Source organism: Propithecus coquereli, unplaced genomic scaffold, assembly GCF_000956105.1.
Source record: "Propithecus coquereli isolate 6110/MARCELLA unplaced genomic scaffold, Pcoq_1.0 Scaffold3, whole genome shotgun sequence".
NCBI classification, from domain to species: domain Eukaryota; kingdom Metazoa; phylum Chordata; class Mammalia; order Primates; family Indriidae; genus Propithecus; species Propithecus coquereli.
In genome coordinates this window covers 4,948,270-4,975,084 of record NW_012148618.1, presented here as the reverse complement: position 1 = coordinate 4,975,084, position 26,815 = coordinate 4,948,270, and the positions used below count along the sequence as shown (strand labels likewise).

The 26,815-nt window shown below is 41.3% G+C and overlaps 1 protein-coding gene across 1 annotated transcript in view; it reads left to right on the top strand.

Annotated features, from left to right (window-relative positions):
* RYR3 (ryanodine receptor 3) overlaps positions 1-26,815 on the top strand; it is a 393,465-nt gene that overhangs the window by 122,546 nt on the left and 244,104 nt on the right. Inside the window, exons 15-19 of the mRNA XM_012649115.1 lie at positions 1,147-1,242; positions 2,715-2,833; positions 8,953-9,086; positions 10,392-10,633; positions 19,385-19,577. Of these exons, the coding sequence (XP_012504569.1) occupies positions 1,147-1,242; positions 2,715-2,833; positions 8,953-9,086; positions 10,392-10,633; positions 19,385-19,577 (784 nt within the window). The remainder of the gene's footprint in view (positions 1-1,146; positions 1,243-2,714; positions 2,834-8,952; positions 9,087-10,391; positions 10,634-19,384; positions 19,578-26,815) is intronic.

Here is a 26,815-nt window from a genome sequence, read left to right as displayed (position 1 = left end):
ACTGAGGCACAGAGAAGCTCATAACCTCAGGTTACACATCCAGTTATGGATGGAGCTGTGGGTTAACTCCCAGCAGTCTGACTCCAGGACTCTTGCTTAACCCCCTTGCTGCAGCTGACCTGAAAAGCAGGTTAGGAGCTCAGATGGAATTCTGCCTTCCACCGACTGTGGGGATGGAAAGCAGAGGCCCTGGGCAAGGCCTTTCCTTGTCCTAAACTTAACATGTATCAGCCTCAGTTAAAAAATCCCAATCCCTGAAAACCAACTGTATGAAGGACAGGTTACTTGGGGGTGAATCAGTTACACGGACTTGTTCCAGATTTGCATCTACTGGAGGGAGGGTTCCTTGGTCTGGATTGGTAAAACTCTAACGACGGCCTATTCTTTGCCTCACTTTGTGATATCATCTACCAGTGGTTTTCGGGTATGAACAGGCATCGGAGTCAGCTGAAGGGCTGGTTAAAACACACATGCTGGCCCCAACGCAGAGTCTCTAATTCGGTAGATCTGGGACAAGGCCTGAAAATTTGCATATATAACAAGTTTTCAGGTGATGCTGAAGTCACTGACCTGGGGACTACACTTGCAGAACCACTGTCATAGAGTGATACATTTTAGATATTTTCTAGTTACGTGCTGTTATTGTTTATCTTTTAGTGTAACCGACCTTTCCAGCAATGTTCACTGGGACATCTCCCTTTAGTCCCGAAGAATAACAAATCTCTAGCTAGATTTAAGAACACATTGCAAGAAGTTGAGTTCTTAAGTCAGTAACCAAGCAGATATTAAATTCTTGTGTGTCACTATTTGAAGTAATGGTATTAAGTTATGTGTTCATTGCCTCCATCCCTTACTTGATAAAGGTAGGGAACCTCCTCCTCCTGCCCCATTGCTCTCGTCCTAGCAACTGGACAGGGGCCTGGTACATAGCAGACTCTTTGTAAATACTTGTTGAGTGAGTGAGTGAACTAGATTTTTACTCTTCTAAACATAGAAACAGAATTGTATCGAAAGGGTAGGCAGGATAAGATTGTCACTCAGTTCCTTTTAATTGCTAAGCAGGTGAAGTGCTCAACAGCTTTCCAAGTTCTTGCGCCCATCATTATGCCCTTGACCCTGCGTGATCAGATGTTTCCTTGTTTGCAGCTGCTCTCATTCGCGGAAACAGAAACAACTGCGCTCAATTCTCCAATAACCTTGATTGGCTAATCAGTAAATTGGACAGACTAGAATCTTCCTCAGGTAAGAATTGACAGGAAACTATTAGTAGAGAAAATGCACTTTTTTTTTCTTTCTGTAAAAAAAAAAAAAAAAAAGGAAAGTTGAATCTTTTCCACTGGATTGCAAGCAAGTCTCATAATTAAAAAAAAAAGAAAGAAAGAAAGAAAAGAAAAGAGAAAAAAAAGGAACAAATGAATGAAAGTCCTTAGGCTTCCTGGCACCCGTACAACTTTATTTAGTAACTCTAGCTCAGACTTCAACAATTCCTCCTTTTTTGTTTAATTTTTTACTTTATGCCTTCATCTTCACTCCCTGGGTCCTTTAATCACCCCCACCCAGTGATCCTGGTCTCCTTCTAATTCCCACTGTACTCTTACTCTCTGGTTTTCTGAAGCCTTTTTCCATGTTGTCCTATTTTGGTCAAAAGCAGGATTGAAGGATGACTGTGGAATAAGAGGGAAAATGATTATCCTCACTCACCCTCCCTCCCCTCAGAATCACCCTTCACATCTATAGCCCTTCGTGATGACTCACAGAGAATTTAAGCCAAGAGTATGGTCATCATTGATAAGTGACCACACCGTGAAGCTCAGCAGTTTGCTTCCTCTGAGATGAGTGAACATGGCAGGTGTAGGCCCCTCTCCGGGAAGCTGAAGGGGTTTGATGCTTTTCTCATAGTCTAGAGGTGGCAGGTGCTTTAACAGACTGACCAAGGGCGGGTCCCCCAAGGACCATCCACCTACGCACCTGTCTTCCTAAGCCTCTCTTTTCTTCAGTTCCTCCTCTCATGGACTAGATTACATTTCAGGATAGTTTATGAAAACCTTGATAAAAAACAGAATCAAAAGAAATTTTCTTAATAAAACCAGTGAAGCTATTGGCTAACTACTTCTTTTGAATTTTCATCATGGTGTTATCCTTGTGCTTAATATAGAAAACTATCCAGTGTGCCAAGAAAAGGGGGACAAAGCCAAATATACTTTATTTTGTGATCTTATAGTTTGTTTGATGTACTAGTGCACCTAAAGTAAAAATAATTTCTGGGGTAGTTTCTAGAAAAATTCTTATTTGGGAGAAACGCAGAATATTTTCGAAGTTACTTAAATGACCTTTAGAATTTATAGTAAACTGGGCATCTCCTTTTATATCTACTTTTAAATGAAGTATGGTTTGGTTTGATCAAATTAAAAATTTCATTTTACAGATGCTTCTCTATATTTTGACGTACTAGGATTGTGTCTTTTTCCAGGAAAAGGAAGATGGGGTTAGTGCTGAATCGAACTCACCTCTCAAGTACAGACAGTTGGTCCCTAGGGGCTTCTAAAGTCTATCAGAGATGAATGCATCTTTCTTCTGGCTGGCAATATTTAATAGATTCAAAGGCCTGATTATATTCTGTCCCCTCAGGATGGTCTATTCACTCCCAGGTTTCTAAATTATGGTATTCTGTAGGCTATTTTAATGTCCAAATGATTTTTGTGGTGTTCACGTAGGTATCTTGGAAGTTTTGCACTGCATCTTGATTGAAAGCCCAGAAGCCTTAAATCTGATAGCAGAGGGCCACATCAAGTCCATCATCTCCCTGCTGGATAAGCATGGGCGGAATCACAAGGTGAGTTTGTAAAGAAGAACCCAAACAGTGATTGACTTTGCCTGGCTTTTCCCTTTCCAGCATCTTGTAACTATTGTGCGTTACTGACAGTGTGTTGACTAGTGTCTTTCTTGACTTGGATAAAAACCTTGGGAAACTGGGGAAAGACCTTCCTTGCCTCCGAGCACCCTCCAAGCTGGATAGACAAACTGGATCTTGGATGGTCTCCCTGGGTTTCCACCAGCTCCCCAAGGCCCACTCATTCTCATTAGCTCTTAGCACCAGCTCCTTGTGGGGCACTCGGTAGGCTCTGTACAAGGCCATCTGTACAGGACAGGCTAGGATCTGAGTAGTGAAATAGCTAATGCCAAGCTGTACCGAGAAGATATGCAAAAATCAGATCAAAAATAGTGTCAAAAGTCCTGGCAACATGGTTTGTTATTAAACAAAATCAGATTTACCTTGAGTCAAACCAAATGAAGTAAATGAATCTCTGCATTAGTAAGCAAGAGAACTAAAGCTGTTGGTCCCTTCTTTCGATACAAAACAACTGTCTGACTTTGGGTCTCAGTTATTTCATCTATAAAATGGAGACAACACCACCTCACTAAGGTGGAATGCTATGTCCCTTTTTTGAGCTCTCCTATAGTTCTTACACCTCTATTTTTATGAAATCGTATCTCTAAGACACAATGATCTTTGGGGAAAGTCTGTTAAAATATGGTGAGATTTATCCTGATGCTTCAACATGTGCACCATACACAGGGAGAGGGGCTACTGTGCCGACTGACTAGGGAGCAGGTGAGATACTCGAAGGCTGAGGGGGTGTCTTTCAGAGCTGATGGCATGATTGGACATGTGGAACCACAGCTGTGCTTCCGCAGAGTAGAGAGAATTCTGCTTGATCACTGGCCCTCTCTGCTCACCATCATTAGAGGGGACTGCATATTAGAGACATGTCTCAGTCCAGGAGAACGAGCCTCAGCATCGACTGCACAACGTGCATCATCTTCAGGAAACAGAAAAGCCATGGGGCTCAGCATGTGTGACATTATTTGGCAAAGAATAGAAAGAAAGATGTGGGGTCTGTAATTACTTTCCCAAATGTGGTAAATCAAAAGCAGGCATGAGGCTCCAGCTCCAGTCCAGCTTCTCCATGTTCCAACATGTTCCTTCCTGTCTGCAAAGTGCAGTAAGAATAATTGGTAAGCTCCCAAGTAACACATGGGCCATGAGCTACATGCAGATGTCAGGGAAGCTCTTTGACAGGAAAGCTGCTCTCGTTTCATTACCCCAGAGACTGCTTTTTGATGATACCACACAATGCACTTAATAACCAGCTTTGTTATCGCTCCTTTCTGCCAAAAGCCACAGAGCATTTAATGGATGTCACTTGGTAGCAAGTCAATTACTATTCTGCCCATTCCACAGAAAACTGAGGCCTAGTAAGCCGAAGTACTTTACTAGAAATCAACTCCTGATCTGATGTGCTATCCAAGTATAGTAGCAGAACAGTCTTTAATTTTCTAGAGCCAAGGCAGTTAGAGAAATTATGGCAATTGTTGTGAAAGTTGAAGCAAGGTGATCTTGGTACATAAGAGTCTCCTCAAGGAAGTCCCCTTTTTACCTTTTGATAGATTTTTGGGTGGAGGCTGGTTTGCCGTGAATTCAGATCCTCCCTTAGAGATTATTCAATTCAATAGCTTTTATTTCCAAAGAGAAACCCGGGCTCAAATCATCAGCAATATATTTGTGGAAGTTTCACAAAGAATGTGCTGAGTGTAGCCAGGCCTCCGCTGCAACACTTTATCTTTGGTTGGAGAATGCCAAGGAAATGGCCTCTCCAAGATGCTCTGTTTTCTCTAATCCTAGGTTTTCAAGAGTCTCTGACCCATTCTTTTAGTTTTCTCTGAAGACAGTGACTCAAAAGGTACAAAATTTTAGAGCCACAGCAACAAGAACAACAATAATGATGATAGCTGACATTTATTTTGCTCTTAACAAACGCTAGGTACCGCTCCCAGTGTTCACACACATCTTCTGTAGCCCTCGTTATAACCCTATGAAGTAGCAGTATGAGTATTTCTACTTGACAAAGGCAGAAAGAAGGCCAGGACATGGACTCTGAGATGTCAAACCATTTTCCAGGGACCACACAGCTAATTAATGACAGCCTAGAACCAAAATATTCTTTCCAGTGTTTCTCAAGCTGCAGTCTGTGAACATGTTCTTCAGAATCCAAGTGTTCTGTGAGAATGTTTAATTTTGTGTTTTAATTTTTATGATTATGAAGGTGTTCTTTAGGGTCATGGCATTTTTCCTTTTGAAAGGGTTTTTATATCTCGTGGGTTTGAGAAACGCTTTTCTGTACCATGCTACCTCTAATCACATGCTTAGGATTGAGATTATACATAACGGTGGTGATTATTTTACCTTCACTTCCTCTCTAACATACTTAAGTGGTTAGCTCTATCCCTTGCGTGGAAATCATTGCCACTCATCTAAGCGTGATCAGATTTGAAGTAAAAAAGTTATAGAGAAAGAACGCAATCTTTGGAGTGAAAAGGACCAGAGGAGGGTGCAGGCCCCACTTCCTGTTTTCTGCATGCACTCTGCCCTTTGTCCTCCCAGTGACTTGCTCTTGTGTATCTTTCAGCACCTCCTCACTTCCCACTATTCCGGTACGCATCAAAATTCTTGTCAATTAAAAAAATAAAAATAAATTTTTATCTGCCCTACAAAACTTAGTTCCAGTGCCACACCCTCCATGAAGCTTTTTCTGATTCTAGTTGGAATTGGTCTCCTGTCCTCTACCCATATGACTCATTCTTTGTTGTAACAATCGTTCCAATCTGCCTTTCATTACAGTTATTTTTACGTGTATATTTCTCTTACCAACTGTAAGTTCCTTCATGGTAGGAACCATCTTTGTAATCCCCATAACGCCAAGCCCATATGTTATACATGACATGCATTTACACGTTTGTTGATGATTTAATAAATAAAAGGAATCAATGAGTAGAGCTAGAATCCATTCCTGTCTCACCTTGAATTGATGGAAGCTTACATGTATGTCCAGGCCTCACCTCATCCAACAGATGCCTTAGCAGTGGTAAGAAACACTATGTTAGTAGCACTGATTTTATTGTTTGGTTAAAAAGAATAATTGCTGAGGATTATGACAGTCACCCTGTAATTTTTCTATGGAATGATGTTCTATTAATAAAAATATGCCCTTTCAACTTGCCCCTAAAGCTACCTTACTTTAAACCTACTCAAGGTTGTCACAGATAAATATTTTTTATTATCTTCTTTGTTTCACAAGGACTTGGGGCCACCTTTGAGAAAACTATGTGGTAAAATAGTAATATCTTTGGTCCCCAGAAAGTATAAATCAAAACCAAAGGTGTAGCCTGGGTCGAGAAAGGATAGAATGCAAGTAAGCACACTGTGAACTCCCACATAGTTGTTATAAAAACTCCATAAAATCTGAGTTTCCAGGCAGCCAAGGCAATATAGAAGCGTTCCCAGCCACTCAGTTCTCATCCACAGGAAGAATAAAATCTGTTCCTCAGAGGCTACAAAGTACTCATTTCTCAAATACAGGACTTTATATGAAAGTCACAGAATAAGTATAGTTAGCATTTTTTTAATAAGACTTTTACAGATGAAAGCTAATGACAAAATGCAACAGCCAAACAATGTTATCATGGGTATATAAAATGTATTTCTTATCTTTACAGTAGAATTCCCACATAAACCTATGTTTGGCACAAAGTGGTAGAGGTAAAAAGCAAGACAAGATGCTCTTGAATGAAACATGATATCAGTGAAGAAAATGATTATAACCAGGAGCAAATGAGCTCCACCAAATGGCCATTGACTAGGGAGACCTGTGACAACCCCATATTCTCAGTGGATTGGCACAATGAAGATTTATTTTTGCTGATGTCACAGTCCAAGGCCAGTCAGCAGGAGGGTTCCATTCTGGGTGGTCATCGAGAAACACAAGTTCCTTTCAACTGGTGGCTTCATCATCCACTGAGGGCCTCACAGACTGTAAAGTGCTTATGAATCTTCTGGCGATCATGTTAACACAAAGGCTCTGATTCAGTAAGTCTGGGGGATCTGAGCATCTATATTTCTAGCAAGCTCCTAGGTGGTGCCAATGCTGCTGGCCCAGTGATCGCACTTGGAGTAAGGGGACCCTTGGGCTTTGGAATCCTTTGTTGGTTCTCTGCATCCAGCTGGCAAGAGAGGGAGAGAGCTCACCACTTCCCATTGGCCGGAACTCAACACATGACCCCATGTACCTGCAAGGAAGGCTGGGAAATGCAGCCTCTGTGTGTGCTCAGGGGAAGGACACTGGGCCGGCCAAGTGTTCCAGAGGCCACTGAGATGCTCCCTCGTCAGAAAGAGCAGATGACCCCTAGGCACAACGTGTGCCACCCATGGTGGATTGGCCCTGTCTACGCTCCCTTCTCTTTTAAAAAGAACCCATTTAAACTTTTTTAGAATGGGAAGTTTTCCCCTTCCCAGTTTCACCTGGAGAAGTGCCTTCTAAAACAAAGCCTAAACAATGTCAACTGAGGTTCTTTAAGAGGTATCATTTATTTATAGGCGAGGCACTGCTCTGCTAGGATGTGTGCTGCTTATGAGGCCTTTTTTCTGTTGGCTGTTGCTACTGTATGTGGATTAAGCTCTACTTTTCCTCTGGTTGTGACAGCCAGGCTCCTGTAGCCATCGCTCCACCGCAAAAAAGATAAAAATGTGTGATAGGCCGGATGAAAAGTATTTAATTTCTTGGCCATCTATGGCTCTTTTCTTAGAGTGAGAAATTATCCTCTGGATTTCAAGTTTCTACAGTTGATATCTTTCAAAGAGTGGTAATGGTAAGAGTCCCCCATAAAACTGCCTTTGGGATTCTTTTCTGCTTGTCCCATAAATGTGCTTTGTATTTACCTGGAACAAAACTGACATTCAGGAAGTCAGGTAGAAAGTTGGTTTGTGAGAATTACGGATACAAATGCCATCAACAACTTGAAGCCATCCAACCCCACTAAGCATTGAGTCTTTGGTGGCCACTTTGAAAGACTGAAATGAGGCTGCCACATCATGGCTGCTATTTTTCAACTGCTGTTTGCACAGTCCTCCCTGTTTGGTAGAAGGGAGGAGCAGGGCCTGGCCCAGCAGTTTGCACTGCCACAGTAGGAACACAAAATCTGAATGAAAGAGGATGCAGTACAATTCGAGGGTGGAAGAGAGGAGAGGCCAGCGTGCAGGAAGAGACCAGGGACTGTTCCCATTTCCCAGGCAGCTGGAAAATGAGGAGCAGAAGTGCCTGAACGATGAGTCTCTTAGATTCATTGGCCACCTGGGCTACTGCAGGTTTGCTGTCCTTCTAGATGGGAAGAGGAGAGCAGGTGGGCAAAATATTTTGAATACTGATTTCTAGGAACTTAAGAGTATCTTAAGGAGTTTTGATGATATCACAGCAAGAGACCCAAGAACAGGAAGCTGCCCTGCCATTGCCCTGCCCACAAAAGATTCCCAAGCCTGCTACATGCGAGGAGGACCTTTGCCAAATGGGAATCTAAATGTCTTTTCATTAAGAGCCACTGTAATGGGCACCTACTAATCCTCAGTGCTGAGCACTGTCAGGTCTGGGCAGGAGTGTGAAGCTTCAGTTTGAGGCCTGTGGACCACCTTCTGTCAATCTCCTCTGCATTGACAGGACTCTAAGGGTGAACAGTGCCTGGATTTTGTCCCCTAAGCCTCACTATGCCCTAGACCTGGCCCTGGCTGGGATATTAACCTAGATAATCTGTCTTCAGAGCTCAGTCTCTTGCCCACTTGTAACAGAACAGTGACCACAGGTGGCATGCATAGTTTAAAGAGAAGGGGCACAAGACTTGGACATAAGGGCTAGAAGGAAGTCCAGCCTCATTTCCTCAAGAGGCAGTAGGCTCTAAAGTGTCACTCACTCCTGCCAGGTAAGGAAGGTGAGGCTTCTGTGGCTCTGAGCTGGTTCTCCTCCCATCACCTAGCCCCCACCCTTCAGGACTCCTGCTTTGTTCATGTGTCCTGCCCACTGTGCCCTCCTGGTGGCCTTAAGGTTTGTTGGGTGTGTCGTGATGCAGGTTCTGGATGTCCTGTGCTCCCTATGCCTCTGCAATGGGGTTGCAGTGAGAGCCAACCAGAATCTGATCTGCGACAACTTGCTGCCCCGGAGAAACCTGCTCCTGCAAACACGACTGATTAACGACGTTACCAGGTAAGGCCACCACTGACATTCCAAATGCTAAGCATGGTTCTGTCCATCTTGTCTTCATACATGAAAGAGGGATGATCTAAACTCCAAAGTTGCCCACCCCTAGTTTCCATGGTGATGCAAGTACTTAAGACCGGGCAAATGTGCCCTTTTTATGACGAGAGCCTTGTACTCCAGCCCCTTTAACTGAATTTCTCAAACTATTCTCTTGAAGTAGCTGGGGATAGAGTATGTATAGCACATAAGGGCTGAAGAATTTGGCTAACCATGTTTTATTTTAAACATTAATGCAATTCTAGTACCTTCTACATAATCATATTTATTTTGATATCCCAACATTTTTTTCTAAAATATTTTAATAGAATGGATGTCCCAAGTTGGCACTGTGGTCTCTTGCATCCTTTGACACATGGCCATTTACCCCACTGCCATCTGTGAGGATCTAGATGAAGAGCATGGGCCCCCACAGGACCCCTAGAATGTTGGTCCACACGTGAATCACATGTGAACTCACCAGGCCTGAATGAGGCAGGCCTAGGTTCTTTAGCCACTTTTTACCAAGGCCTACATGCTAATCCACAAAGTAAGAAAAAAACCTTCCCTCTGTAGCATAGAGTGGTCCACGGACCTGAGCCATCATGTAGACTTAACTTTCTTCTTTCTTCTTGATGCCGGCTTGGTTTTTCCTTATCTATCCCAAATAGGACACAGCCCCAGCCCCAAAACACTACATCTCTAAGAGTATGATTCCAGACATAAAAACTCTAAGTGGTTTGTCCCAAGCTTTTACACTTTGTGGATACATTAAAACCTCTTACCCTTAACAAGGTTGCCTAGGAGTGACTTCTTAATGGTTTTGAGAGGCCATTGTTATTAATAATGCTTAAGTAACAAAGCAGCTGTTATAAAAGTGAGGTTGCTTAAACCAATTGACCAGAAGATGGGACTCGAGTAATTTCTTTCACTTACAGAGATAAAAGAAGGGTTTGTAATTATAAAACTCTGTTAATGTTTTCGGCATCATTGCCCATGGTTGGCACTCGATAAATGTAGATTGCCTTGAATAGAATATTAAAAGAGACATCCTTTATATTTTACAATGGAATTAGTGTTGTTCTGACATCTTCCACTAAGAACTTGACCAAGTGTTGAAGGCTCTAAGCTTTTTCTACTTTCAAACAATAGGAAAAACATGGCATTGTTCTTGCCCTAGGTTTAAATAAGCCAATGCCTTCTGTGGTCTGGTTCAACTTGCTTTCTCAGTACTTAAGAGTCTGTAGATGTTACTTGTCCCATGTTTAATTTCAGTATCCGGCCAAACATCTTCCTGGGAGTCGCTGAGGGCTCAGCCCAGTATAAGAAGTGGTACTTTGAGCTGATTATTGACCAAGTGGACCCCTTCCTAACAGCAGAGCCCACACATCTGCGGGTGGGCTGGGCCTCTTCCTCAGGCTATGCCCCATACCCAGGAGGTGGAGAAGGATGGGGAGGCAATGGTGTTGGTGATGACCTGTACTCCTATGGCTTTGATGGACTTCACCTTTGGTCAGGTGAGTACCTTGCCAAATTGTTGGCCCCTAACCTCTCACTGGAAATAATTGAGGCTCAAATTGTATAAGCTGAAATTGTCACTTTCAATTGAAATGATACAGACTCAAGAGTCTCAACTAAATAGATGGTTAGGTGGAAAGAATATCAGATTTAAATGAGACTCATTTGTATCGTTACTCTGATAGTTCCTAGCCCTATTGTCTAGTGAAGATCACTTTTCTCAGGTTCAGCGTCTATGTGTGTACTGTCCTTATAGTATAAGAGTGTTAGGATTATATGAGCAGACAGGGAAAGAGAGACTCAGCATTTATTCACTGGGCAGTGAGCTACATACTTTTTGTACATTTTTCTCTCATTTTATCCTTGCAATGACCCCTTACTGTAGAAAATGTTGACCTCATGTTACAAATGCGAAAACTAAGGCACAAAGATGGTTAAGCAGTTTATTCAAAGTCACACTGGGAAGGATTGAAGGATCCAGATCTGACTACAGATCCGTAATCTCGTCAACACAATCTGCTGCTTCATGAATACAGTTTACAAAATGTCTGGATCAGTGCCTGACACACAGTAGGTGTTAAACTCTTGGAAAGAATTCAAGGCTTCCTTTTTTCTAGATAAATATCGGTGCTTTTCGCAAGCATAACCATCGTGCATGCTTGTGGAGGAATGGGTTGTCGTCGTCTTGGGTAAAAAATGCAAGACTAACTTTCACCCAGAACAAGAGCCCCACCTCTTCTGTCTGTTGTCCAAAGTATGTGTTTCCTGTATCTTTGGCAAAACTGCAGTTAGATACATGTCCCTTATAGAAATCCCTGACATAAGCATTGTGCTGCATGCCTCTTACATAAGGAACTATGACACACATTCTTCCTCAGATCCAGTACAAGAGGAAAGTTTGCCTCTATAAGACGAACCTATGTATTTTCTTTTGTAACTGGGAACTACGTAACCCATCACATTTTCCTTTGTTCTTTAGCTTTCTGGATAAAACCTAATTGCCTGGTGTCAATGATAAAATCAGCCCAGGTCCTGATACCGTGCTTCTTGCAAGTGATCTTTATTTTCATTTGGTAAATATAGGGATTTTTTCATTATTATTTGTGCTATTTTACATTCAGTTTAAACATTTTGAAATTTTTTAAGAAGGTTGTAAACTTATTTATTTGTTTACTTATTTATCCTGGGTCATTCCCATGGGGGAAGAGTGAGAAAGCCTCTGTCCATGTTCTGTGTGTCCCCGAGCACAGCCTGGCTCAGACAAAAGCGGCAGCAAAATGGCAGAGTGATGGGTTAGAGTGACGTGAAAGTCATCTTGTTCACTCATCCTCCCAACTTAAGCTTTTCTAATTCTTCATGGAAGGTCCATCTTCCCTTCTTTGCTCTCAGAGTCTCATCATGGAGCCACTGAGTTTGGCTCTACAGCAGTGGCCTTTAGCTCAGGTTATCACCACATGTCATAAGGTTCTCAGAAAGCTGTGTCTGGGGGAGTGATTTGGGTAGAAAGAATCATTATGCTAACGCACACTTGCAGGTCCTGAGTTTGGAAGGATTAAATCGGTGCAGGATCACTTCTCGGCCTTTTGGCTAAGATTAAGTGTAAATCTGTGTGGGAGTGACCGGATTGACTTGTGAAAATCCTTTCCACACTCCCTGCTGATTGCTTCCCATCTACTGCCATCTCACCACCACAACCCAGAGTGTTCTCTGGAGCCCAGTCTATCCCTGAAGAGGGCTCTGCATGGAGATTGCCTAAGGAAATGTGAAGCACACCTAGACCCTTGGATGATGCAAGCTGGGCCCTTGTTTCAAAGATAAACTAATCTTTCTCAAAGGAAAAAATTTACTTAGTCTTTTCCAGACTTAACAGCACTATGTGGGGTATGTACTGTATCCCTGGATCCCTTTATGGACTTTTTAGGAAGGAATACGTCAGTGAGTCAGGAGGCAGAGAACCCACCCATGGTGCATCCATAAAGGGCTGGTGTCTGTGCATTTCCAGACCTGAAGCATCATTCCAGGAGGGTACACTGCCCCATCTTCCCCCTTATCCCTCCAGTCCTGTCTCCTCTGAAGGCAAGGGCGCTGGATGCTCCAGGCGCATACCAGTCATCACTAGCAGTGGCTCTTGTGATTGGAGAAGGGGGAAGAGGGCTCGAGACTCAGCTTTTCAAAAGCTGATTGTGGCTCTATGAACATTACCTACACTTGGTGATATAATGTCATACAGGCACATTCAAGGACTTTATCCCTCCATCTCCAGCATCCGATAAGCTGTGGAGAAACCAGTGTCTATCAGACTTACACCTTTCATTCTCACTAAAACCCAAAGCTTACTTGGGTCTTGGCGTCCTTCTGACTTTTCCAACTAGTACACAGGAACATATATCTTCTAGAAGGCACTGTAGGTATTAATAAATATGTCAGTATGTGCTCTAGCTGAAAAAATAAGGTTTCTGTTAGTGACTCCCATCAGGACAGCAGTGAATTTTGGACTGTCTGATAAAAGAGTAATGTCTGATGAAGAAATGAAGTGGAAATGGCACTCCAACTTACTGCAGGAGGGGATGGTGGGTAGTTAGGGAGAGAGGTTGAAAAGTGATCATGACAACTCTCTTTTCCTTGAGATTTAGATGCCAAGGTCCATTAACCTTAAAGTTATCTGTGTGCATAAATTAATGTTGAACTTGTCTTTGACATACTTATTAAAGTATAATAGATTTTTCTGTAGTGGGAAAGAATTACAGTGCCCCTAACACTTTGTCAATGCAAAGAGTCAAGAAAAAACAGCATGGCTTTGGACTTACGCCTGGGTTTGAATCTTAACTCTGCCACTTAGTGGTTTTTCTGACATTGGACAAGTTACTTAACCTCTCAGAGACTCATTTTCCTCAGATGAAATGAAGATAATATAAGGCTTTTATGAAATATAAATAAGATAAGGAATATGAAGTCTTTGACATGCATTAGACACACCATAAATATGATTTCCTTCCCTTATTGTCTATGAAGTCTACCGTAGTCTAAAAGACCAAATCCAGAGTTCTGAGTACTTCATTCAAGACCGTGAGAGTAGCCTCATTAGAGCTACTGCAGTAACATCTAAGGGGATAAAGAACCCATGCTAAATGGGAAAAAAAGTTTCAGAGTGACATCCTGGAAGTATGAATGAGCTTTTTCTCTATGTGGGGGGAGGGCAGCCTTAATAGGTCCTTTTAGCCATGGAAGCCTCTGAAGTCACTTTCAAGGCATCAGCTATGCAAACATCCCCTTCCTCAGCCCTGCTCAACCCTCCCTACAGAATCCTGGCTCGGCTCAGCCACTGTGATTTCGCTTTTGGAAGAACGGCTCTTTTTTTGGGTGATGGCATCACTTTCCCTCCCCTTACATAGCCTCCACGTGGCCTTCAGGACAGCAGTTGGGAGTGAAAGCAACTCGGAGCAGCCCACAGGATGGCACTGGCTAGGGGGCAGCTTCATGTGAGGGAATCATACCTCCCCATCCCTTTGAGCACTTTTCCCTGCGGAATTGGAATAAGCAGAGGAATTTAGCTTTCCAGGAGATGAGTGATACAGACATGAATGAATGGAGTAAAGTTGTATTTCCTGATTTGTTAAGACTGTGAACTCATCCAGATAGTTTAGCTCTGTGGTCACATTTGCACGAGGGGACTTCACCTGTCTCCCTGCCACGATGAGTCCCAGGGCGTTGGTTTGTCTATGAAAAGACAGCCCACTGTGACTCAGACCCTCCCAACCCCAGTGCCGTGTGGAGAAGATGCGAGGAGTGGCTGTGGCATAGCAACGTTTCTAAGTCTTTGGATCCCCTCTCCTTGCCAATGCCGGAATACCTGTGTTTGTATTATAATGCCAAACTCCGCAGTGCCTGGGCCTGTGGAAATGCCAAGCCTCACGTTTCCAGTTGCCTACGTTACTCATCAGACCAGACTAAATCCCGCAGCAATATATCTGAGGTTAATTTGAGGACATGCACTGTATGATTAAGTGGCTTTTTTTTTTAATCTTAAAATGCTGTGTTTAGAATGGCCTTTCCAAGTTTCCTGGGCCCTTCAGATAGGCCTGAGCCTCTAAATCAAGACATTTCTATTCTATTTTCAGAGGCAACAACCACCACCCTCTCTCTGTGGCTGGTCTCCAGGGTTACTTTGAGTTCCTAATATCTTAAAAAGCAATTGAGGCTGCTCTTAGACAAACTCTCTGAAACAATATTTGCTTTTTCATTCTATAGGATCACATTTCTGTTGGTTGTTCAAAAAGGGTCAAATACATTAAACATATTTGAAAGCACCATTTTAGTGCTATCAATAAAGACAGTAGATGTTAAATCACTTTTTGGACTGAGCCCTCAATGCTCTAAATTTCCATATTTTTTCCTAATATTACAAAAGATATACTATTCCTGGCAAGATTTTTACTGTTAGCTTAGTAATTAAGGTTTTCAGAATTACAAAAACAATGACGATAGCATTTCCTGTGGGTTACAATGTGTCAGGCACTCTTCTAATCACTGTGTATGAACTAAGTCACTCAAAACCCCCAACAACCCTATAAGGTAGACATTATTATTCTTCTCATTTGACAGATGAGGAAACTTGAGTTTGCAAAGCTAAGTTACTAGTCCAAGGTCACACAGCTAGTAACTGACAGTGCCAGGACTCAAGCCCAGGCAGTTTGGTTCTAGAAATTTCACTTAACCACTATACTGCACTGCCTCTTGAGTGGTACAAAGGACATCATTCATTTGTATTATCTTAGGAATAATAATGGTACCTTGCAAACGACTCTCTCTTTACAGCATCACAGTGGACATCACTGTGCCCATTTTACAGATGGAGAAACTGAGCCTCTGGTAAAATCACAGGCCTAGGTGTATATAGCAGGTAAAGAGTTCAGGTTTGAACTCAGTCCTTTGTGACTCCAAGGCCCCTTCTACTCCCCTGTGCTACCTCGTTATAGATCAGTTGGAAGCATCCATTTAAATGAGGGATACAGGACCTTTCCTACTCATTTGGAGCCTGGAAAGCCCCCACATGGGTGAAGATGGCTTTCTCCTAAATGGAAGAAGATTTACAAAACAGAGTGTGCAGAAACAATCGCACAGTTCTATCATTTTCCAATTTCAAACTCTTCACACTACTCACGTTTTAAAATGAGATATACTTCATCAGATGACACATACATCTTCACCTTTTACAATGTGCATATTATATGAATTGGGCTCTTTTGTTCAAATTGTCTTCCCATTACATTACTCTAAGCACTTCCTAAGTATATACTTCATATACAGCAATTATCAACAGTTTCCCTTTAGTTTCTAGATAATATTAGTCCCAACTCTATGTTCTTTACTGTATGTGCTTGAAAAGTAGGCTTAGCCTATGATTTCAATTTGCCTATTAATAATCTTAGCAGTATTCTAAAGGAAATTTCTTCTCAGAGCCCAGTCTCTTAGAACAGGGAATGTAAAAGGCAGAGTCATTTACCACAAGGGCATAATTGCTCTTCCTGGTGTTGGTTTTCAATGGAGAGAGCGAACCAGACAGAAGAAATTCTCCCAGCCATCATTCCTCTGGAAGGAGCTTGGCAGCTATGATGTATTAAAGGCTCAATAAAGTGCAGAACTCAGCTTGTGATGGCATCAGAGCACTGCTGTAGATGAGGAGCATCCCCCAGGAGAGCTGGTCTTTGTCTTTGGTGGCCAAGGCCCAGGCCAGCGTAGAAGCTAACTGAGAACTCTGAGAGGATGGAGAGAGAAGATGCTGGCATCAGAACTCAACACTGGCAGTTTTGCCCTAGTTTATATCATCCTCAGAAAGATAGAGAGCCTTATAATTGTATTTTTATCCAGCAAAATATCTGAATACTTTTAAAGGTAAATGTCCAATGTAGAGTCTCATTATTCCCTAGTGTCCCCAAATTCACAGAATCTGTTAGAATTTGTTCAAATGACTGCAGTGATATTCTCCAGAAGTTAAACTAATCAAAAAATTTTATGCAGGAAAGTTTTTCTTAATGTGAAAATAAATCTTAAGTGAGACAATTATAGCAAGCTGCGATGAGTTTTAATATCACAGATTCCTCTCATCACAGATGTGGACAGAAGGAAGAAAAGGTCCTGGGACCTGAGAAATCTAAGCTCCATACAGTGAGCTCAGCACGCTAAGCTCCTCAAATGGAGAAATTTAACAGCTGTCAAACCTACACACTCTTCAACTTTGGCTCAGTTATGTTTTGTTTTTAAATAATTTTGACTGTAGGTCCTACAATGAGGAATTTGTTCCTCTTCTCAGTGGTGAAGCAAGGTATTAATATTAAAGTCACGGAAACAGACAGGCCACCCCAGACTAATTTGCCAATGTGCTCTGAGTACGTTGTGTACAGTGCCCTCTTGCCGTGCAGGTGGTCTGAGCGTGACGCTCCTGCCCAGCTTTACTGCCCCTCCGCATCGCCCTCATCAGACCCTGCCTGCCAGCCTCACCCAGCTCTAGCCATTCTGCAGACGTGTCATACTCTCCTTTTGCTCTTTCCTCTCTCTCTTATCTAATCAGCCTTTCATTCTCCAGGTCTCCACTTGTCCCGTGCTCCCAGGCAGACTTGGCACCTTCTCTGTCTCTAGAAGGCAACACGTGCACACCTTCATTCCAACGTTTATCATTCTGTATTAATAATTTTTATTTGAATATCTATTTCCCACCAGACTATGGACTTCTTAAGGGCAGGAGTTTGGCCTTCTGTCTTTGGTCCTCAGCCCCAGGCATAGCATCTGGCCCAGAGGAGAACTTCAGTACTATTTGTAGAAGGGTGAGAGGGAATACGATATGACTTCATCAATCACCCAAAATAATTAAAGGGGGCTACCTAATTTTTTTTTATTAAGGAATGTCGAGTAGTTTCACTATTTTAAAATCCACCACTTAGTTTAGGATCTACTATAAGTCGAGTATCTCTTATCCAAAATTCTTGGGACCAGAAGTGTTATGGATTTCAGATTTTTTCAGATTCAGCAATATTTGTATATACGTAATGAGTTATCTTGGGGATGGGACCCAGGTCTAAACACGAAATTTATTCTATTTCATATATCCCTTATACACATAGCCTGAAGATAATTTTATACAATATTTTTAATAATTTTGTGCATGAAACAAAGTTTTGACTATGACCCATAACGTGGAATTTTTCACTTGTGACATCATGTCAACATTCAAAAAGTTTCATATTTTGGAGCATTTAGATTTTAGATCTTCAGATTAGGGATGCTCAATCTATACTAGAATAGCAGTAACCACAGAAAACTTTAAATTCTAAACTGAGATTAGAAATATTATGTAGCAAAGGTACATGTACAAAATTTGTGAATAACTCACATATCCATCAGGAGGGAGTTTTAAAAATTTTTCATAACATGAAGCCATTAAAATCAAGTTTCTAATGAATATATTTATAATGAAATGTTTTTGATACGATTAGTAGAAAAAACAAGCTGTAAAACCTACAATATCTTAATGTGGATAAAATGTGTGTGACTGGGAGCATGCGTTAGAGTTACATTTTTTCTTTTTTTATGCTTTTCTGTATAAATGATGGACATTTATAATGAACACTTATTACTTCTATAATCAAGAACCAGCTGGGTGTGGTGGCTCATGCCTGTAATCCCAGCACTTTGGGAGGCCTAGGTGGGAAGATCCCTTGAGGCCAGGAGTTGGAGAGCAGTCTGGGCAACATAGTGAGACCTCATCTCCACAAAATTATTATTTTTTTTTAAATTAGCCAGACATAGTGATTTGTGCCTGTAGTCCCAGCTACTCAGGAAGCTGAACCGGGAGGATCACTTCAGCCCAGGAGTTCAAGGTTACAGTGAGCTATGATCATGCCACTGCGGTCCAGCCTGGGAGACAGAGTGAGACCTCTAAAAAAATAAGACATCTTTTGTTTTTTGCCTGAAACCCTATTTTAATATCTATTAATAACTTTTGCCCCTTTGTTGCTCCCTTCCCACTAGAAATGTAACGGTAGGGGGAAGGGTGGGATGCTTATGGTTATTTACTTGTAGAATTTCCAGAATAGGATGATACGATGTAGAAAAGCAGAGAGGTGAATTTCTCACTACTTTAAGTCAGGAAATGATAAACCATCTTATGAAAGAGATATGAAAAAAGTTTTATTCAGCAATACAGAGTGTAACTGACAATGTGTTTCCCTATTTATCTGAAATAATAAAGTTCCTTAAAACAAATAAGCAAACTGTGCTACACAGCTTAATGGCTAGATGGCCTTGCCATTGTTCACTTTGATGGCTCCTGTTGGCAGTGCTAGAGTAGCCTTGTCTCTTTGAGGAAATAGAAGACAACAGGGGCACCTATGACTAAGCACCCTCCTATGTCAGAGGACCTATACCTAGCAAAGGCAGTCTTTGTTACTTCAGACATCAGACCAGCACCTGTTGATTGAGCAGGTTGAGTTCTTGTTAGTTCTCCTTAGCAGTTTGAGAGTTTCCTCTGAGATGCATCTCATCTCAGACATGGTGTCTGCCTGCTCACCAGTGTGGGAAGTCATTTCTCATTGCTCCTCTCACACAGGGAGAGTGAAGTTGCATTTCAAATGCAATAGCCCATCCAGACCTCCTGTGTGCCCGTCACACCTGCACTGGTGGCCTCTGAGCCTCACCTCCAGCCTGGTGAGTGCCTCCAGAGTCCCACTGCCTTCTTCTTGTTCCTTCCTCCCCAGGGCGGATACCCAGAGCTGTGGCCTCCATTAACCAGCACCTCCTGAAATCGGATGATGTGGTCAGCTGCTGCCTTGACCTTGGAGTGCCCAGCATCTCTTTCCGCATCAACGGGCAGCCCGTGCAAGGGATGTTTGAGAACTTCAACACAGACGGGCTCTTCTTTCCTGTGATGAGCTTTTCAGCAGGTGTCAAGTAAGTGACGGCTGTGATTTCATGGAGAGTGGCTATTACCCCACCCCATAGTGAGCCAAGGGGCCAGCAGTCTCCTTCAGGGCTTCAGCATCATGAGCCAAACTCCTCCAAGGCAGTGATGGTGCAAGGACGAGAGCCAGCCAGTCATTGGCTCATCTCCACTTCTTGAACCTCCTGCCAGGGGGTATGTTATGTACTCAGATAAACAGTAAGATTGATAAGATAAATTCTATATAGAAAATTACTTTAATAATTATAAAAGTATCACCTGTTCATTATAAGAAACTTGAGAGACATAGTAATAAATAATAAAAATCACCTGTTAATCCAATATTTAGCTATAATCTATTAATATTTTGGTATATTTTTCTTTGAGTCTTTTTTCTACAAATATATGTGTATTTTTTAATTGGCATCACACTGAGCACGAAGTTTTATGTCTTGATTATTTATCATTCAACAGTAAGTAATGAGCCTTTTCCTGAGTCATTAAGTATCCTCAAAATGATTGTTATGGCTACATAAAATCCCTGTATTTGGCTGTCTCATAATATAGCCATTATTTTGTTGTTATATTTTCATGCCAATTCCATTTTCTTTGCTGTAAACAAAATTACTACGAACATCCTTGAACATAACTCTTTTTCTGCATTTCTATTTTGTTCCTCCTAGAAGTAGGTCAGAACGTTTGAATGTTTTAAAGTTTAGATTTATAAATGTGTGGCCAAATTGATTTTCAGGAAGATCATATGAACAGTTCAGAATTCCTTATCAACAAATCCAAAATCTAAAAAGCTCTGAAAACTATAGATTTGTTCATAACTCATTTTGCAGTGAAATCTAATCTGAACTCATTTTGTGGCAAAACTTTCATCAACAGAAATGAGGCTATTATTAGTCTTTCATTTATTCAACTTCTTGTGACTATATGTTTAATTGAGGAAATATTAATATGTTTGATTATGGCATACTGGCCCTCACCTAGCTGAAGGCTCTACTTAACATATGCTAGATGAGCCTTCTTTGTCTTTCAAATGCTAAAGAATTATGAAGTCTGAAGCACATCTCCAAAGCTTTCAGATCAAGGATTTAGGCCTGCAGTATCATTTAAAGCAACATATGAGAATGTCCAACTGATTGGATCCTCATTAACTCTTACTGCTATTATTTTTAATCATTGCCAATTTAATAAAACTGTACCTTAGAGTTTTATTGATTTCTTTGATTACCAATGTGGTAAAGCATTTTTATGTTTATTATTCTTATATATATTTTCAACCCGATAATTTTGCTATTTTTGTGTTCTCTACCTTGACATTAATTTTATGAACAATTTTTAAAATATATTAAGGCTGTTAAACTATTATTGGTTTAAAATATTTCTCCCACTTTGTGATTTACCTTTTTACACTTAGTCTTTTTCCTGTTTCTTTTGGTTTTTTTGCTTTTCCCTTTCACAAAAGTAATGTAAGTCAAAGAAAATACCGAGAACTCATAATAATACCACCCAGAGACAATCATATTACCTTTTTATATACATATTTAAGTATTTTACATTAAATTGGGCTTACCCTGAATACCTAAAGTGTGTAAAAAACTAAATAAATTTTTAAAATAGACTAGGCTTGTCCTATGCATGCTGCTTTCTATGTACTGTTGCTAACTGTTACGTTCATTGCTATCACCTCTTTCCTTGCACCAGTGGATGCTGTTTTAATTATTTTAGCCTTATTATACATTTTAATGTCTATAAACAAGACTTCAAAATAACCCTTCTTCCCAAAATTTCTTGGCCAATCTCCATCCCTGTGTCTTAAAGAGATCACAGGCCATTGAGCAGGAGATTGGAGTCAACATAATTAGAATCATATGTCCGTAGAAGCTATTGGAAAGGGCCATGGAAGGAGGAGAATTGTGAAGAGGAGGAGCTTTTATCTGGGACCACAAATAAACCGTCTCAGGGCTCCAAGTCCAAGTGATGGGATTTTCAGAATGAAATGTAGGAGGCCTCGGCACCTCATGTAGATTGATAAACCAAGACATCTTCATATGTTTTCCAAAGGAGGATGAATTAAATGTTTCAATTAAACTATTTGGGAATAAAAAAATTATCTTTTGGAAGTGATACTCAACCTTTGGAATTTGAGACAGATATGGGTATATGTTTGTATATATACATATGCATATTTACATGGATATAATATGTTGAAATGGACAAAACATATTAAAATTAAGCATTGATATATTTGAGATTCTTGCAACAAATGGAGAGCCACTATAACAAGGCTTTACTAGGGTTGAAAATCTGCTCATCACAGATTCAAACCAGGGAACCTTCAGCCCCGGACACTAGACTCTAAAAGTTAAGAATTCTTTACCTGTGTTTCCCTGTGCTGAGGATATTTCATCCAAGTTCTCTCTTTTTCAGTGTGATCTCACATATTGATATCTTCCTTCTATCCCTAAGGAGCCTATAGAAAACAAGGAATGTTATTGAAAGGCAGAAGCACTGTAAGCACCCAGAGAAAGTTGATTGGAGCAAAGGTCTTCTGGGGGAGGGAGAAGGAGAGACCCTTTTGCACTGGGAAAACATAGTATAAGCCCCGTGGCACCTCTCCCCCCCTCCCACCCTAGGAATAGAGAGAATGAGTAGAAATCTAAGTACAATGTAACAGCATTAGAGCCATCTGCCCTTTGATATAGTACCTTCTCTGGAGAAAGGAGGTCACTCTGAGCAGTCAGTTCCCAGGATTGCATTTGCCTGGGTGGTTGGCGTGGCCTTGGTCACCCATCATTAGTGCCCTTCCCATTTTTATGTTTAGACCATGCCCCACTCACCAATGTTTACTTATTTTCAAAGAGAGTACACCTACTTCGCCACCATCTCATCTGAGAAAACTTACTTATGTGAATTCAGGTGTTTGAAGAAGGGTCCTCTCCAGGCTGCAGACTAATGGACTTGTCTGCATGTTTTGTGTCTAGAGGACAGCACATCTGCGCTCTCATGCTGCATAATGATCCTTAAGCACTTCCAATCTCCCTCAGAGCATTGAGATAAGATTTTTGTGTCTGTGATTTTTTTGGGGGGGGTGGGGGGGGGCCAGGAGGATTTTTTTGGAATCCTCTCTTGACAAAGAACTACAGCTAGCAGGTAAGAAAATAATAGGTGACTTAAAGGTATCCACATGTAGAAGACACGTCTAGCACCTTGGGTCTAGGTCAGCAGTTCATGCAGCCTTCTGAGTGCTTGTGAGATGAGAAAAATGAGATGGCTAACCATTTATAAGGCACAGCCGCTGAGAGAATTTAAGAAACTGAAAGATCCAGGTGTGTTGACTTGAAGAGTCAACAGCGTAGATCTGAGAGCCTTTCCCTTATAGCAACTGAACGGGTGGTAGGCTAAAGAGCAGTGCTGCGGGGCTTGAAGTCACTCAAGTTTCCTGTCTCTCAGAAGACCATCAGCTCTGATGTGTCCTTTCTTCAGGTCTCACAGTTATGATTCAAAGAGAGATGGAATCACAGGGCCTGCAATGCATCTGCTTCATCACGTGATGTTCTTAGGCAGGGTCAGTGTCGGTCCTGTGTTGAGAAGTAGCCAACTGGTTTATTTTCATTTTTGAACAAATGAGATTGATATACCAGTGCTACAAAAATTGGTAAAGTAGTGCTGAAACCCAGCAGTTCTTCTCTGTACTGCTTTAGTTCAGCTGTACAAAAAGCAAGAAAGAGAAACCAGGATAGTAATTCCAAGTTAATTAAAGTGTCTAATTGAAAAGCAATGTGCTTAATAATAAAACTGAAAAATTATTGTTTCATCCAATACTGAAAACACTTGCCTGGCTTTATAGCATCTCTTCCAGCAAGATGCAAGGTATTATGCCCATCTAAAGAGAAATTCCTCTTCTCCCATCATAGAAGCATTTAGAATTGTTTCTCATATATATTTTTAACTTCTGTGTGTCTTTTAAATTAGATTTCTCATTCACAGACCCATGAGGGTCCTAGTCTTGAAATTTTTTAAAATAATTATTGTTATGTTTACAAAGTATGTTGTTAATAATACCTGGTTAGGATATCCTTGCCTGCTGTCATCAAAGAGCAAAGCCACATGAAGAGCAAAAATCTTTTTCAATTAGATTTACCCACAGTGAAGTCACAGGCAGCATGAGTAATTACGGACAAAATCCACAGATCAATATGTCATGTTCTCTTTTCTGTTATGAATGTACCTCCACAGTTTTCTTCTCAATGTGGTTTGTTTACAGACAGTATTACTAGTACAGGAGTGCTATAGGTCCTCAATGTAGCAGCCCTATTCATTATAGGGCAGACTTTGGGATGAGGCATATGTACCTTGGAGCCCATCCAAAGGGATGCGTTACTTAGATGCCAGGAAGCTCTTATTAAAAGATGGTCTCACCACCACCCCCACAAATGGCATCCTGGCGTGAATCACATAGAGAACATTATACAGAAGCCACAGTATATAACGAAATTTTGGTGCTACTTTTTGTTTTATAGAAAATTGATGAATTTATCACTGTAGTAAGATACATTTTATAATTATAACCTCCCCATAGACCTACTTAATCACTTTCCATGATTCTTTCACCAACTCTTTCTAATTTATAAGAACAACCATACCCAAAAATGGCTGGTATTTGTGGTTGCTGTTTGTGTTCTGTTGGTATCCACCAGACTTGGCTAAAATTCAGGTAACCAACAGCTTAGCTATTTCCAGCTTGCTGTGGTCAATGCTGCGGAAATTATTGCCGAGATAAATATACTTCTGTGGGGAACATGATGAGTGCTGGCTGAATTGCCCTGGGCTTTCATCAAACACTAGCCCAAAAGAAATATGAATGTGCGAGTGTCCATAACTCAGATTGTTCTCCAGTCTTAGTGATACAGACTGAAGATGCAATTATGAATCATGACTTACGAGTTGAATTCAGGTCAGCCAAAGCTTGCTAATTCTTTCTCCTCTTACAGCTTGTATCCTTTTCTTCTCTGGAACATTATCCCAGCTGTCTGGGGAGAATTCAATAGCAGAAAAGAGTAATGAAACATCTAGTAAGACTAAACTGATTTTATGTGTTTGCTTGTGAGCTCTGTACAATAACATCATAGACCAGTGAAAGGAAAACTGGTCACCCTTTTTGACCACAACAAAGCTTTAGCGTGATTTTTACCATATGGTTTATTCATGGGTCAGTCATTTGAATCTGGGATTTGCAATAGGTATTCCCATCTCTTCTGCAAATTAGCAAGCAGAAATACATCTCAAAAGATGAAATTGAAAATGCTGGCAGGGATTTTCAATATAATTTGGCCTGTGTTTTCACAATTAGTCAAATGAATAAAAATTTCCTTTACACATCCTAAAATTTCACTACCCTCAGGCAACTATTACTGAAGCTATTGCTTAGTTCTGAGATGAAGGAATCTAAGGACACAGTGGCTTACTGTAAATACTTCAGGAAGAAAAAAATCTTTGAGCACTGTTGGTACATCTGAGTTCTAAGAAGAACGTCAGAAGATAATGCAAGAGCTTTAGTGGAAGAGATTAAATTGATTAATGAAATTGATTTTTAAAATCCATTAATGTAGAGAAAAATCTGAGGATAAAGAACTAATTTTAATGAACTCAATTTTTAAATTCTCTTTTTTTATTTTAAATTTAATATTTGGGGGATGCTGGGAGATTCAGTGGAACTCAAGGAGTAGAAAGAAAACACATAGAGAAGAGAGATTTACATTCTAATTGGACACTTCTCATTTGTAAATGAGGCAAAGAATTTAAAAGATAAACATTATGTGTCGGATAACAGGTTTATTGAGAGAAGTAGACTCAGTAAGCATAACTTTATTGTTTCTTTTTCCACCCTTGTAAAGCCAGGCTCTGGACTTGTGGCCCTAGAGAAGTTCTCAGCTAGGTCTTTTTGCTTTTATTGCTACTTTATGGAACAAGAACAATCTTGTCAGTAATCTAAAAGTTCCATCTATTTGAAAATAAAATTCAGATTTGTATTCAGTTTAAGGTTTGAGCCCTGCCCTAACATGGCCTGCAGTATGAGGTCAGCTTCTTTTCATTGGTCTGCCTTCTCCCAGGTCAGCCAGCTCCTGTTGCAGACCCCTCTAGCGTTGAGCCCCTGGGGAGAGACTACTGGGGGATGACATGTTCTACGGAGTGGGTGCTGTTGTCATGTGACATCAAGCCTTTGTGCAGCAATTGCACAATGGCTGCCTCTTTCTCTTCTGGGGCCCTTTAGTTTTCTTGGTAAGCATCAGGCTGAAAGCCTCCTACAACAGTTCGTTTGACACAAGCCTTACCACTCCTGTTGGCTTCTCCCCCTGGCTTACTCCAAACCTCGCTTTGCGTCCCGCCCCACTGCCACCCTCCTCCAGAACCTGGGTCTCCCTCCGACCTCTGCTGAGTCATTGGCCTTTCCGGGCAGAGCCCCTTTCAAGTGGCTGACAGCAGGCTCATTCCTGGAGCCTGTATCTGACCCTCCAGGGAGCACGTCCTTGGCCTCACCCTGAGCAGAAAGGCAACTCTTTCCCATACAGCCCTTCTTTGCTCTGTCACCAGGCAATTGTGTCCCTCACTAAACTCCACGGGACATTTGTCAAGCTTCTGAGTAGTTTCTTGAAACTCATCATTCGACTTTGGATGGGAAGAACACCCCTCCCTTTCTCCCTGACAGTTCTCTCCAAACGACTCTTCCCTCATCTGTCTGGAGGGGTGCAGTGGGCTAAGGCTGATAGAACTGGCTTCACGGTTTTTTGCTACATCCTGCATAGTTGACCCAGCACTTCCCTTTAGGATGTGAAAATATTTGGCATCCTCTGAACTACAGATTCATAAGTCTACCTTTGGGACCTCTGCCAAAACTCCAAGACACAGGGAAGCCCACTTTTATATACTCAAAGAATTAAAGTGAGTTTTGGTATTATTAATATTTCCTTCTTTTGATTGTTCCCTCCAAACTTTAGTTTTATTCCTAGTTACTTCCTTTGACCTCATCAATCTGGATCTCCCAGGGCGAGTTATGAGGGGAACCCCAATATTGGTGGCAGTTTGTTGGATCCCTTCCCACAGACTCTGGGCAGGTTGTTCATGCACAGTGAGGGAAGGAGACACATGGTGGGTGTGCCTGGGATCAGTTCCTGTACAGTCCTGCCTGCTGGGGGAACAGCGGCTCTTATCTGGCAAGACTGCCAAAGGAATAATCCAG